This window comes from Meleagris gallopavo, chromosome 17, assembly GCF_000146605.3.
Source record: "Meleagris gallopavo isolate NT-WF06-2002-E0010 breed Aviagen turkey brand Nicholas breeding stock chromosome 17, Turkey_5.1, whole genome shotgun sequence".
Taxonomy (NCBI): Eukaryota; Metazoa; Chordata; class Aves; order Galliformes; family Phasianidae; genus Meleagris; species Meleagris gallopavo.
The window spans coordinates 427,524-442,145 of NC_015027.2; the positions used below are offsets into that span (position 1 = coordinate 427,524).

General features: G+C 47.4%; 1 protein-coding gene and 1 long non-coding RNA gene across 2 annotated transcripts; one reads left to right on the forward strand and one right to left on the reverse strand.

The window, feature by feature from the left end:
- The first annotated feature begins 339 nt into the window (after positions 1-339).
- On the forward strand, positions 340-4,840 carry SDF2L1 (stromal cell derived factor 2 like 1). Its single transcript, XM_010719957.3, has 3 exons — positions 340-565; positions 1,102-1,298; positions 3,231-4,840. The coding sequence occupies exons 1-3, from the start codon at positions 406-408 to the stop codon at positions 3,507-3,509; spliced, it is 636 nt and encodes a 211-aa protein (XP_010718259.1). The 5' UTR covers positions 340-405; the 3' UTR covers positions 3,510-4,840.
- A 1,401-nt stretch (positions 4,841-6,241) lies between these two features.
- LOC109370299 lies at positions 6,242-14,614 on the reverse strand. Its single transcript, XR_002120309.1, has 2 exons — positions 7,254-14,614; positions 6,242-6,790 (listed from the first exon to the last, which is right to left on the reverse strand). It is a non-coding gene; the product is annotated as an uncharacterized LOC109370299 (long non-coding RNA).
- Positions 14,615-14,622: the final 8 nt, after the last annotated feature.

Consider the following 14,622-nt stretch of genomic DNA (forward strand, 5'->3'; position numbering starts at 1 on the left):
GTGAGACCGCTCCGTGCCTGGCCACGGCCACAGCAGGGGTTGGGAGCCGCGCGGACAGGTGCCGGGGTGGGCGAAACGAACGGCCCACACAAGCCCGATCCCGGCGCAGGGCCCCGCCCGGCCCGTCGCTGAGGTAAAAGCGTCTCAGCGCGCCCTCGCGTCCCGCCCCGGGAGGCGCCACGCCGCTTTCTCTGATTGGTCGCCTCTTTCCGTCGGCCCAATGAGCTCCTCCTGCCAAGCTCTGAGTTCTCTTGCTCGCGGTCCAATACGAGATGGAGGCCGAGCGGAGGGAGGGCGGCGATTGGTTGACTGCGGTGCTGGCGGGGAGCGATTGGCTGAGCTCGCTGAGGGGCTGCGGAAGCGCGCTCCGCTGTGTGGCGGCGGTGCCGGGTGGGCTGTGTCGCGATGCGGGGTGGCTGCCGCCTCCTTCCTCTGCTGCTCCTGTGCGGGCTGTGTGGCGGGAGGGAGCTGGCGCCGGGCGCCGTAACCTGCGGTTCGGTGCTGAAGCTGCTTAACACCCGCCACAGCGTTCGGTTGCATTCTCACGAGGTCAAATACGGCTCCGGTGAGCAGGATCGGGCTGGGAGGCGCCGCGCTGAGGGGCCAGAAGCAGGGAAGTGGTGGGGGGAGCGCTGAGGTGGCGAGGAAATGGCGGGAGGGGGGCAGGAAATGGCCGCGGGAAGCTGTGAGGGGGCCGGGGAATGAAGTCGGAGGTTGCTCCGATCTGTTGCCGGGGCGGCGGTGGGATTGTGCGGTGGGCTGGAGGGGAGGGGAGGGGAGGGGAGGGGAGTGGGGCGGGGATGGGGGCGGCTGTGGCCCGGGGCCGGCAAGGCCGTACATATCCTGCGTTTGTGGTGTGAGGGGATGCTTTGCCCTCCCCCTGAGGTGAGATCTGCGCTGTGCCAGCGGCCTCGGTCCCATTCTTCAGTCTGGAGGGTGCGATACCGCGTTCCACGGGAACCGGTAAATGGACTGTGAGAATTAAGTGTGTCTTAGTACTGTCGTGCCTTCGTGTTTAAAGCAGCTTTCCTCAGGTCTTTCAGGACTTCCTGAGCTCCAGAAGTGGGTTGGGTCTCCTGCCATTTAATTCTGTTCTAACAGGAAGTGGGCAACAGTCGGTGACAGGAGTTGAAGCTTCAGATGATGCCAACAGTTACTGGCGGGTTCGTGGGAAGGCTGATGGCAGCTGCCAACGCGGAACGCCGGTGAAATGTGGGCAGGCAATACGACTTACCCATGTAAACACAGGAAAAAACTTACACACCCATCACTTCCCATCACCACTCTCCAATAACCAGGTAAGTTGTTCTGAATCGTAAGTTTTTGTACAAATAGTGCATGACTGATACTAACAATACCTCTTTCCAGATTTCTTGCTTTTGAAGAATCAGGGTTAGATGCCAGCTGCCGTCTCTGGATATGCAAAGTTCATATAGTTGCTTCTCTGCATCATAGAATAATGTGTTAAAGGTCCTGACAGAGACAAAACGTAGTATCTACCAGTATCAGTTTGTCACTAGTTTTTACAAACATATATTGGTTTCTTTATTCTGCACCACTGATACTTTGATGATTGTTTTGAAATGTTTAGCATTTCTACAATATGGGACATTAGCCACTTTTCTTAATATCATGAAGACTGATCTAGAGCCAGACAGTTAACAGTGTGTTAGGACACTTACGATTAACTATATCCAAGTTCCTTGGTGTTCCAGTCCATTAATCTCAATCATCTTCTCTCTGTCTGTATTAGTTCCGTCTGCTTATTTATTTGTCCTCCCTTACCAGAAATAAATGAATCCACTTTCACAATCATCTGTATTTACTATTTTATGTATTTCTAGAGCAGTGTTCCTCTCTGTAACTAGGGTCCAGCCTTATCCTTGAACAAATGATTGTCCAAAATTGAAAGTCTTTCTTAAAATGTAATCCAAATGTGTTGGAAGTTTGTTTTCAGTAGTCATTTTAGTCTTCCATTAGATTAAGTAGATAGGTCATTAGATTCTATTTCGGGAAGCCAGACTATTTCTAGAAAGAGTCTGAAAATAGCTGAAACAATAAAAGTCAGTTTTCTGTAAGGTATCTAGTTTATGTACTTATTAAGCAAAATAAATGGTGAAAAAATAGCATTTTAGAAGAATTATTTAAAAACCAGGTGGACTCCTGAAGACTTTTCACCTTTCCTCATTTGCTAGTTTAGACAATTCACTCAAAATTATCATTAATATGAAAATATTCAGCAACTGTCTTTTTTTTTTTTCCTTTGCATTTGCTATATGTTTTCACAGTATCTAAGCAAAAGGAGAATTTAAGTGGTTTCCTAGAGATTGATGGGACTGTGACTTATTATCTTATTGAAGTAAGGTGTGGTTCTGAATACAAACTTTTATTTCATATTCTTAACAAAGAAGTTTGATTTTCAATTGGTATGTTGTCTTTGACACTGTTTGGACTACATAAGCTTGAATTAACATGACCCTAAATTATTAGCTCAATAGGTTCAAACTATTGCAGTTCTATTCTCAAGTTGTTAATCACTTCTATCTGATTTTTAAGTCTGTGCTGAGTCTTAAACAGTTGGAGCTGAACCTGCCACGTTCATGAAAAGACTTGGAGTTTTGGGGGCACATAATGAAATCTGATCACTGACTTTTGTTTTAGCAGGAATTTATTTGCCTTAATGGTTGTCTTTATTTTTTAATGAGCCATTCAGCTGTCTGTCCAACAGTGCAAACCAAAATAGTTGTTGACTTGTAATCTTGGTATAATAAAGTAAAAAAGGAATACAGTTCCTTAATAAGTTAGAATGTTGGGACCTGGTGATTAAAAACTTTTGCAGTGATAACTATGAAGCATCGTGCTACAAAATTAGATATTTACAGTTACAAACTTGTTTTAGTGGGGAATTAGTGTCGTTTCTTTTGAAATTGTTTTGCCAGAAGGATTGCTCTGAACTCTGTGCTTGAGATGTCTTTAATTTCTAATGTATGTTGCAGTCTGTTGGCACTTTGCACTCAGGTTATGTGTTGGAGTTTGTTGGCAATTTATGTTCAAGTTGTAGTTGCAGAGATTTACTGCTTCTGGATTTGAGAGCTGTTGACAGCAGTGTAACGTTTCTTTCCTCTGCATCCTTGCCTTTAAGTTTTGCTGGCTTTGTGGCTGATATTTTTGTGTGTGCATTAGCAGTGTATGCTTATATTTTCACTTCAGGAGGTTTGTGTCTCTAACAGGAAGTAAGTGCCTTTGGTGATGATGGTGAAGGAGATGACCTCGATATATGGATTGTGCAATGCAGTGGGACACACTGGGAGCGGGAGGATGCAGTGCGCTTCAAGCACGTAGGAACTGAGGTGTTCCTTTCCATAACGGGGGAGCAATATGGCCATCCCATTAGAGGTCAACGGGAAGTTCATGGCATGCCCACTGCTAATCATCACAACTATTGGAAAGCAATGGAAGGAGTCTTCATCAAACCCAGTATGGACCTTGCAAAGCATGATGAGCTCTGAATTGCCAGAGGATCCCATAAGATTCATCTTGCTCCAGTGTTCAGAGATGCTAATACTTGGTCTCTTAAAAAGTCCCACCTTACCTAAGTGATTGACTTTCTGTGTTATTGAAGGGCATTAGTTCACTCTAGGAATGCTGCACTTCTGTGAGAATGACATCTGCCAGGCTAAGACATTTTACATTTATTTAAGAAATCCTTTCTAAATCTTCAAGCTTATTTGGTGAAGCTAGATTATACATGTTAGTTCTCATTGTCGTTTGTTTTGTTCATTACTTCTCCAAATTAGAAGAAATGGAAAAACAAAGTAGTACATCTCTGTAGTCCCAGGTACCACAAAACTTTGTATTTTGTAATCTTTTTTTCAATTATAATTAAATATTTGGAAACTTATTTCTAGCTAGTGAGAGAATGCTATTAATGAAGAGATGGAGTAAGTCTAGAAAGGGAAAATATTTCGTGGAAAATGGTGTCTTTTGAATGAGTCAAATTCAGCTATTTCAGCCTTACAGGAAAATATTTCAGTCCATCTGAAAATTGCTTCCAATGTATTTCGTGAGTTTCATTCTGTGTTTATGGAAAAGTTGAAAATACTGTGTATATTGAAGTAAGAAGACAAGTTTTTATTTATTACCTTTCTCCGAAGAAATTTGTGGTCTTTTTTCTGCTGATTGTGATACTGCTACTTCTCAAACGGTAAGACTTTTGCTCTAGGAGCTGGTGCAGAAGGCTACTACTTGTTTAATTAATGTTTGAATTTTATAAACTTTCATGGGATGTGAATAAATTTGTCTTATGTTGTTCTTGCATATCATTGCAAGCTCAATATGAGGGTCCAGGTGAATAAGTAGTGGGACTTACATCCATGTGGGGTTCTTTTATGCGAATCCAGAAGAAATGGAAAAAAGAGTGAATCTTAGAAAATTGTTTGGTCCTGGATTTTTAACAGGGGGGTAATTTCTAGAGTGATAGCGAGGAGTCCTCATTGCATAAGACAGTAACGTCTGTGTTCTTCTGGGGAAAGAGGGGAAAAAAACAAACTCTGGAACACTTATGTTACAGTGTACTACTGGAAATACTGACTGAAGCACCAAGTACCAGACATTTTCTATTTGCTTTAAAGAGAAAAGCTCAGTAAATGAAGTCAGCAAATTCAGGTGTTGTTTTTTTCATCTGTAACTAGTTTACTGATTATACTCCTAATTAGTCAGTTAACGAAGGAGGAAAGTTATGTGCTGCTTTTACATTTCTAGTTACATGCTGTTAGAGAGTGTTAATGAAGTGTAATATGTAATTTCATTTAAATTTGATAAATGTACCTATACACTTACACTGCATGTCCTGATCCCTCACACGCTCCTGCTACACACAATAGCTTCAGTTTTAATTCAGGGTTTAATACTAGTGAAGATCTTTCATGTTCTGCAGAATAAGATGCCTCTGTTTTGTGATATTCTTCGAAGGAGGTAAGAGTGTTCTTCTGTTAATCTTACGGTACTGAAGGATAAGAGGCATTTTGGAGATGAAACAAGCTTTTACTGCTTTGTATTGGAAGCAAACTTTTCGGTAAGGTTCACTGGTATTCCTGACTAATTGTTATTGAAGTAATAAAGGGTAATTACTTTAAAAAAAAAAAAAAAACAGAGCTGTTTAAACGAGCTGCCCTTTCCTTTAATAAAAAGAAGGGCTTTTCTTTTGAAGTTGGTTTATGAGAAACTACAAAAAAAGCAGTAGCACTTACAAAATGAAGAAATAAATTTGGCAATGAGTTCTCTAGTTTTCTTTAACAGAGAGCTAAACACTTTATGCCTAAACCATATGGCCTTAGTTTAGTGTTTGCTGGCATGCTTGTGGAATACTGGTTTAGCTGAGGAAAGGGTAGATCCGTGTGGCTCATCTTGGTCTGTGTGCCACTTGTATTTGCTTCAGTTCCCACTGCAGAAGTTGTGCTGACAGACTCTTGACTAAGCCTAGTTGAAGCACATCTTAAGAAAAGTCTATTACCATCGTCATACAAAAGTTTTGAGTTGTTGTAAGAAATGCAGAAGCTTGTAGTTGTGAAAATTGACAGCTTGTGCAATTGCAAATGTGCATTTCTTTTTATGTAACTTCTAGATTTATAAGACCTTAGTTAGTAATGTTTAATGCCATACTGTATCTTTTTAAACTGAATTACTACGATTTCAAAATCTCAGGTGTTTTGATTTCTTCTGATTGCTTACAGTTAGCTTTCCAATGCACCTCCACAGCTGAGGGCTAGAGGCTTGATCTCTATTTTTGTACTGAGTTTTTTAGTTGCTTCTTTTCTATATGACTTTAATAATCTGACAAAAGGTGTTGAGACTTAGAGTAAGATATGAAATGCTCCGACATGTAGATATGAAGATCTTAAATGTTGTTTTGCTGCCTTTTTTTTTTTTAAGTTGGTAATTAAATTTTATAGTACCTCTTTCCAAAGTTCTCTGTGCACTTAAATGTTAAGTAAAAGCTTTTTGTTCGTTTTGCTTCTGTTGATAGCAAAACAGAGTTCTATCAAGTGATCAACAGATGCATTCTGACTTCTTGCTTATTGTACGATTACAAGCACTCAGTGAGAAGGAGGCATGCCAGCATTGCCCTGATAGACTAGAAAGGCTTTTGGGAAAATCATTAGTGGGATCTTTATTTATAGTTGTTCTCAGTGAGAATAATTGTTGAAGGAAATCTGCTTACTTTAAACTCTACTTCGAAAAATCTGCCAAATACTGCGTTTATTTAACACTGAATTAGATACGTTGTATGTATGTGTCTGTACGAAATGATACAAACAATGCTTCTGGAATTCTTTTTGAGGAATGCTTGTTTGAGCGCAAACACTTTTAGGGTCTGTTTCTTGAGTCTTTTTAAAACTTTGTGTAACTGCTTAGCATACGAACTGAGCACTTGTCATTTACTTTGTCTTTTCAGTATGAATAAGGAGTGCTGACTACTCCGTCCCGCTTAGGAAGCAGTGCGTTAGAGTACCCGTATAAAAACTTGGGTGGGAAGCAGGGCGGTTGTGAGGAAAACAGACGGGCACAAGTCGGAAGAGTCTCCCGTCAACCCCCGGCGCTGCAGCCCGAAAGCCGTGCTGGAAGCGGGTCGGAGCGGCCGCTAGTGAGCGCTGCTGCCCGCCGGCTCCCGGCCGGCCGCGGTGGATCGTGGCTGGGCTCCTCGGCGGGTTTGTGCTCCTCGGAGGAACGAGTGCCAGCCGGCTGCCCCGCCACGGCTCGCCTTAGCTGCGCCCTACCGTGTCCGGTGCTGCTGTTATTTCAAAGAGAAACAAAGTATTAGCGTAGGCTGAAGAGAGATGCTTTAGGCGTTTCTGTTCGCTATCTTTCTGTGGGATCCATAAAGCTCTGCCAAGGTTGAAGTGTGTTTGTTTAAGGTAGACGTTTAAGGCAATTAGCTGTATATTAAAAGTAGGTACGGATTTCCGTTTCAGTAGGGGGGAATGAAGGACACAAAAGGATTATTAATGGGAGGAGGAAAGAGTTCGCTGCCTGTATACGACAGTCCCATTGCGTTTTCTGAGATCTCGAAAGCAAAAGCTAAAAATAAAACGATCCGTTTCCAGCTGGTGCAAGATGCATTTCACATAAGCGGTAATATTACATGAATGCATCTTGGCCCCGGCGTAACTGCCTGGCTGCCCTCGGCTACTGCCTGGATCGCTTCCCTTGGAGGGTCCTGTGTAATACGGATGAAAGCCGGGCTGTTCTCTTACCGAGCCGGTACCGGTCTGTGAGCTGCTGGGACGTGATCTTCCTGCCGTCCTGTGGGGCTGCAGGTCCCACGTCTTTCCCAGCCGGCGCGGCTGTTGTCGCAGGCTTTGCTCATTTGCCAAGAGAGCGTAGTTCTTCCTTGAGCCTACCTGGCAGTGGTTCCTCAGCATCGACTGCCCGCTACTGTTCCTTGATGTGTAGCGAAAAGATGCTCTTGGTGAGGAGCCTTCCGCAATCCCGAGTAGCAGCGTTTGCAGCCTGCTCCTGCTGACAGCGCTCTTCGGGTGATGGCGGGAGGCTTCCTCCCAGCCGCGCTCGCCCGTACCCGAAGCTGTCCTTAGACCCTGCTCCACCGGGCACTGATGACGTCTCTTTACGCACCCTCGCCCTCCGCAGCGGGGCGTGGAGGGGAGCGGGGAGGTGCCACCTCTGCCTCCCGCGCGCAGCCACGTGTGCTGCCGGCACGATGCCACTGTCCGCGACAGATTTCTGGCAGCAGCCTCCCTGAGACGGGGCACGCAGGAACTCCCAGGCACCCGAAAGCTTGTCTCGCACAAGGAGCCGGAGGGCTCCTTGCTCATGGAGATTCTGTCTGTGCTGTTTTACTAGGGCTTGAGAGAGGGTTTCCAGCCTTCCCTGTCTCCTGGCATTGTGGCAGAAGCACAGTATCATAGTGCCCTTCTAGCAGTTCCAAACTGGTGTAGCACAGCAGCTGGTTTAGATGCGGAAGGCACGTGGGGTGCGATGTGATAACTGTATAGGCACTTGTAGGCATAGGCGCAACGGGTGCGTTTGCTCCTTAGGGGGCTAATTCTTAGCTGGGAGAAAACGTCCTCCTTGCCTATCTAAAAAGGAACAGGTAATTGTGACTTTGAAATTGGCTGTTAAAAGAGATACTCTCCTCCGGGAGAGCTGTGGAAGGAAAAAAAAAAGCCTCTCCGAGACTTTCAGCTTCCAGTCTCTTCACTTCCCCCGGGTTTTAACGCTTCCTTAACGTGCCTCCCGAAAGCGAGCGCCGGCTGCATGCTGTCCCCGCAGCTCTGCAGGGCGGTGACTGTTGTCCTGCGGGGCCAGGGGAATGAAGGAGGAGGATTTCTGCCCGGCGGGAGGGGGCCAGGCAGGCAGAGGCTGCGTGGGACCGAGTGGCCGCCGGAACGCTCGTGAAGGAGACGCGCCGTGCGAACTGGGCGCAGGAGGACGGCTCGGCGCTCCCAGCCCCTTCTTGCCCGCAGCAGCCCCTCCTCTGCCGCTGCTGAGCCCAGCGGCAAAGCGCCGGAGTGGAGCTTCCAACAGCTTCGTGCCACGGCGCTAGGCTGCCGCGGGACGGATGCGGTTATGTTGAGAGGGCGGGTGTCGTGTGGGACACTGCATTAAAAGGTATTTCTGAAGGCAAACTAATAATGCGGATCGACTGCTTTCTTTCTGGGCTGTTTTTTGCGCTCTTCTCCATAGGAAAGCTGCCTGGTCTAGATTATTCTTGCCAGAAAAGCACCATGACACTAGATCATATTTTATTCTATTTAGTGCCTTAAGAAATAGAAGGAAAATTATTATCTGTTGTTCAGTCTGAGACACTATGGTTCACAGTGAAAGAAAAAAAAAATCCTTTCTAAAAAAGTGTTAGCTATAGTCGAGGGGTCTTTAATAGAGGTAAGTGTGCAAAAGTGGTCACACTGGGGATGGTGAATAGGACAGAATTGAGTGATCCAAAGAAACGTGTTGGTATACCTTTTTCCCACCTGGAATTACAGATTTTCTTTGCCTTGCCCTTAAGTGCTATGCTGTGACTCAGGCCGGGCACAAGAAGGGTGGGCTGCCTGGCCAAACGCCTGGCTTCACAAACTATCCTTGCACCTCAGAGCTGCCCCTAGGCCTGCTCAAAGCACATTAAAATGATGACGGCTATACTTTCCCTCGAAGGCAGCAGCTCCAATGGCCCTGGCCCGGCTGCTGGTGGGATCCACAGCCGAAGGGGAGGGCTGCATGTCTTACCTGGATCTGTGGGCTGGCAGGAATCCCCCACCCATCCTCCTCCAGGACTGACCCACTCAGGCTGGGAGCCCCCCAGGGCTTCGCAGAAGGTAGTGGTGGGATCTCCCGGTGATACGGGAGGAGCTATAGTGGGCTCCCTCCGTGCTGATCTCACAGGACGTTCGGTCGGTTTAAGAGTCAGTGGAGCAGAGCCAGAGAAGGATGTCCTTGGATTTCAGGGATATTCTAAGCAGGAATGGTCGGAAGTGTATGAGTGGCTAGGCTGAGCAACCATTACTGAGCAGCCTCTCCTGCTAAGGTCCTCTTCTCTTTTCCCACCTATTTTATTGCATGCCCGTGAGTTAACCAAAATGTTCTGAGGATTGGTTTCAGTCGGTGTCCCCTTTACACCACCCTTAGCCTTCCACCCCTACGAGGGCCGCTGGATATTTTCCCACGGACGCCCGGTGGTGCTGAGCGGAGCGCACCTTCCTGCGGTGGGAGAAAGCAGCCCGATGCTCCCTCCGACTCGGCGGGTGAAGCTCGGCCGCCTTCCCCCGGGACGGAGCCGCGCCGACAAAACGGCGGGGCAGGAAGTCAGCGGTGTTCTTTCGAGAGCGAGGTCCCTCCGAAATCCCCAAGCAGTCGCTTTGCGGGGCCCGGTTTCCCTCGGTGGTAGCTGTCGGGCTCGGTCGCCTTGCGATGCGCTGTTCCGCACCGAGACCGTTCTTATCGGCAGCGGCAACGCGACTCGGCTCTGCCCTGTCCAGCCGCTCGAGAGCTGCCCGTGCCGGCGGAGCCCGGGCAGAGCTGTCCTTTTCCCTGGGATGCGCTGCCCCAGGCAGGCACAGGCAGCTTCTCGTGCCGCCGGGAGCCCGCTGGCTGTGACCCGCTTGTGAAGTGTGCTCTTGCTCCAGTGCCATTCCGCTGGTCGAGGCTTTAAAGCGTCACCACGTTCTCTCTCTTACACGGGATGCAAATGCAAAACAGTGCGGCTTCACTTTTCCCGATTTAAATATTATTCCCCCTGCTCTGTCCCAGTTTAAAAGCTCTCTTGCTTTTTCAGTGTCTTTGTACTAGCTTGGTGAATTTTCTTTGATTCGTTGTTCTTTTGTAAGTGTTCACCTCACAGTAGGAATAGTGGGGGAGGATGTTTTTGTGTGAAGAGGGAAAGGAGATGGAATCGATTTTGATCAGAGAATGTGGCCAAAGATTGAACAGGGAAACGGCAAAACTGCTCTTCAGCTTGCTCCAAATGCTACTTTAAATACCTCCAAATGAGTCACTTAATACTGAGGGCTACAGGGCTGGCCGTGAGGAATCTTTCATTTTGCTAGTGCTCAGCATCTGTAACAGCTTGCACATGGAAGTGGCCTCCTGTACCTCTCCGGAGCTGTTGATAGATCTGTGTTTTCTTCAGGTCTGGAGGTTTCCTTCCTTTCCTTCCTTTCCTTCCTTTCCTTCCTTTCCTTCCTTTCCTTCCTTTCCTTCCTTTCTTTTTTTTTTCCCTCAGAGCAGAGATCATTTGAGGCAGTGGGTTTGTTTTGTTGATTTTGTTGTTACTAATTTAGATGTGTGTTTAAGATCTAACTCTGTAAAACGAAAACCAAGCAGCAGGCTTTCTGCTATCACCCTTAACTTATCCTGAAAAGTGATGGAAATTCATGGCAGAGGAAGAAAACAAAGTTTCTCTTCTGGTATAGTGTGATGGAGGCTTTTGTGCAAAGTGTAATTCCCTACTGATTTTAATGGGGTGAAGTGCTGGTAAGGATGTAGCAGCTCCTGGCAAATGTGTTGCTTCCCAGCAGAGAAGTGTTTGAAAAAGGCAAAGAAGAGGTCTGACGTTGTTGTAGCAGGGTGATTCCTTAAAATAGTTGCTTTATTACTGGTATATTATTATCATTGTAATTTGATCATTCAGTGGGTCTAAGGATGTTTACAAGACCAAGGGAGGTTTACAAGACCTAAGGTTTACAATACAAAGCACATCACCTCCAAGGTGAGTAAGCAGGATTTTACCAAACTGGTGTTTGAGCACTGGCAGTGTACCTAGTTCTGTGCAGTGCCACGTGAATGATTTTGCTCTGCCAGTAAAGAACTTCCATTCTCAATCAGCCACCTACCTGCTGTTCTGCTAGCTTCTTATGGCAGAGATCTCTGCCCATGGAGCTCCTGGTGACAACACGTTAAAGAGAAGAGCACGATTCTAAAGCTGTGGAAGTTTGAGATGCTTCTTCCCATCCATTGACTTTTGAGCAGTGGGTCTCTGTAAGGATGTGGAGGTACTAGATCCAGGCCTTGCAGGGGAAGCTCACTGTTCTGAGGAAGGGTTTAGATGGAGTCTGAGGAGTTGTGTGCTGACTGAGTGAGGCTTTAGCTGAAAAGCTGGGTGGCTAATGCCATTGTCAAGCCTCCAATGGAGCAGTTTGACCACCTGCTACTCTCTTTGGATGGCAACAGGATGCTTGCTAGAAGACTTATTGGGAAGAGAATATGCTTTCAGGTACCCATGTGAGTGGGATTCTCAGAAGATAACAAGGAATTGCAGTTGGTTGTTTTTTTTGTTTGTTTGCTTTTATTGTTTTTTGTTTGTTTGTTTTTCCTAATCAAAGAAGGCTCTAGGATTTTTTAAGTGTTATTACTAAAGTATCCCTTGCCTTCTTGCTTAGCACTTTGCCATAATTGCCAGACCATATTGTGTCTTTGGTTTGTGTTGGATGAATCTTGAGGGCTGGATGTGTAACCAGTAGCAGGATAGAGTCCTAAAAACCAGCAGCCTTTGCTTTTTGCAGGGAAGTGGCTGTCTATGACAGCCCTTCTACAGGCAGAGTGACACCCTCCACTGCAGGAGAATGAGCACGAGGCTTTCCAACAGTTGGGGACTGGGGTGGGGTCGGAAATCTATTGTGCATTGGTTTCCAGTAAATATATTATGAGCTACCTGGTGTTATTAGGTCTAATCACAAGAGTTTTCCTCTTAAAGCTGGATTTATGTTGATCGCTTTAAAACAAATGTCACAGATATATTTAATAGAAGTATGTGTAAAACCCCAACCCCTAGATGGTATTATGTAACCAATACAGTATTTAAGTGCCCCCTGTGTAAACTAACTGAAAAGCCCGCTGTTTGCCTTCTTTGCCTCTGTTGTGTATTGGTCAACTAAAGCCAGGCACTCTGTTTGCTGTTCTGATTACTATTTTAAAAGGCCGGATCCATAGGATCATGTTATCTAGAAAGTGAAAAAGACTTAAACCCCATTTTCTGGGCTTAGAGGTCTCTGGGACTGAGTGAGAGCCCTCTCGTGGGCTGCCCAGAGTGTGAATTGCCAAGCAAGCCTGTGCTGTTTGAAAGCACGCACTCACAATGTACTCTGTCCTTTTACTTTGGTATCTTCAGGGCAGTCCTTCTCAGTGGCTTCATAACAGCCTCAGCCATGGGGTTCAGCTAAGCTCAACAAAGGTGAAGATGTGTTAGTGTGAGGTCATGGAGATAGTGGAAGATAGTGATACATGTCTACAGATGGAATCAGGTGAAAATTAAGAAGTGGATTTCCTCTTACTTTTAGCCAAATAGCGTTTATAGGCTTCCCACTAATTCATTGTTATTTATCTGCCATCAGCTCCTTGCCCAGTCAAATCCTTTATTCAAGGTGCTGGATCTCAGGAGCACAGTGGTTTCCCATTATTGTTATAATCTTTAGCCAAAGAGATGTCCCTCCTTCTCAGTAATGCACCAAAGTGGAAGTAATCGCTCTTTTTTTCTTCTTGCATTTGTCCTTTCCTGTTTCATTCACCAATTGAAAAATGGCTAAAGAGCAGCCCCCATTTCACCTCCCCTTTTCCATGATTGACTCAGCAGCTCCTGGGACAGAGAGAGGAAAGGGGCCTCGAGGTCACAACCTTCACAATCTTCAAAGCCCCTGCCGCTTCCAGCAGCTGTCACAGCTCTCACTGACCATATCCCCAGAAGGTCAGCAAAAAAATAAACACTGGGGCCCGAATGATCCCCTTCTCATGCAAACTGTCCATTTCCCTCCCCAGCTCCCATTCCATGCATAGCTCACACGTTGGAGACCCCCTTGGATTTGCACAGAGCTATGCAAGAGCAAAATGCCACAGAAAAGGAAAGCAGAAGGGCTTCCTGGGCAGGCAGAGCGGGAAAAAGAAAAGCAGCTTCCTGAGCTCTCCATGCCCACCCACAGGCTGCAGCCATTTTGTGTGCGCAAAGCCTGGAGGTGAAGCTGGGAAGGGGCTGTCTTTTCCCTGGGAGAGAGACTGCAGGGAAGGATTCAGCTTCTGTATCTGCTTGTGCACGTGAGAGATGGAAGAAAGAGAGAATCCAACGGGAATAGGAAATTGTGCATAGACTGGAAAAGCCTTCTCATCAGGATTAGATTGCATTCCTCTTTTCCAGCTGGTTTGCTTTCTGCACTCACCTTCCTCTGCAAAAACTCATGATGAAGCAGAAACAGGGTCGAGAAATGCAGGTTCAAGAGGCCAGAGTGGAAAGGTCCTTCACTAAAGGAAATACCCCTCCCCAGCCTTCATTTATAGAAGTATCCATTTCACCATGGCCACTAATAATCAAAGGGCTATTTCCTGGCCTTCCCAGCACAGCTCCCGGCCGCACTGCCGGTCTGATGTCCGTTATTGTAAACCATTCCTCTGTTGCCCCGTGCTCCCCCCCAGTCCCACTGCTGAACCCAGCACTAGGGCACGCCTCGAGCCTGTTTCCCAGTCTGCTCGGCTAAGGAAGACACTCATTTTCCGTTTTCACCCTCTTCCCGCAAAGAACAAGCGGGCTATTAGCACGCTGGACGGCCCGACAAAAAACCGTCGAGGGGCCGCCGCTGGGGAGGCAGGAGGGGCTGGAGACCTGCAAGAAAACCCGCCCGGAAGAAAAGGCAGCGACGGGAACGTGGGAAGGCACTTTATTTAGGCGGATGGCCGAGGCCGGCCCGCTCCCTTCGCCCTGCGCGTTCCGATAGAGCGAGCAGCGCGGCGACCCCTGCCCCGCTCGAGTGGCTCCTGGGGGCCCGGCCCGACGGCCCGTCTCTTCCCCGCCCGCTGTTACACCGGCTGGGCCCGGCTCTCGCCGCTCCCCGGCGCACTGACGCCCTTTCATTATTGCACTGCTCGCTGCGACCGTGACAGTAGTGCAACAGGGAAAGAGGGGCAGCCCGCCCGGTAGCCCCGGCCGCCGGACTGGGGCACGGAGGGAGAGCCCGGGCTTTGAGGCGAGGAGGGGGGGGGGGGGGGGGGAGTATTTTCCTGGGCTTTGGTCCCTTAGCTGGTCGCCTCCCCTCGGAGTGATGCCGAGGGGGGTTAAACAGAGGGCAGGGTTGTGGTCGGGCGAGCAGACGGGAGGCAGCGGTCCTACAGGGCTTCTCGCCCTCCCGC

Excerpts from the sequence above, each read along its gene's own strand:
- SDF2L1 (XM_010719957.3), top strand. The coding sequence starts at position 406 with ATGCGGGGTGGCTGCCGCCTCCTTCCTCTGCTGCTCCTGTGCGGGCTG. Across the intron at positions 566-1,101 it reads CGAGGTCAAATACGGCTCCG|GAAGTGGGCAACAGTCGGTG; the intron begins GTGAGCAGGATC and ends CTGTTCTAACAG. Across the intron at positions 1,299-3,230 it reads CACCACTCTCCAATAACCAG|GAAGTAAGTGCCTTTGGTGA; the intron begins GTAAGTTGTTCT and ends TGTCTCTAACAG.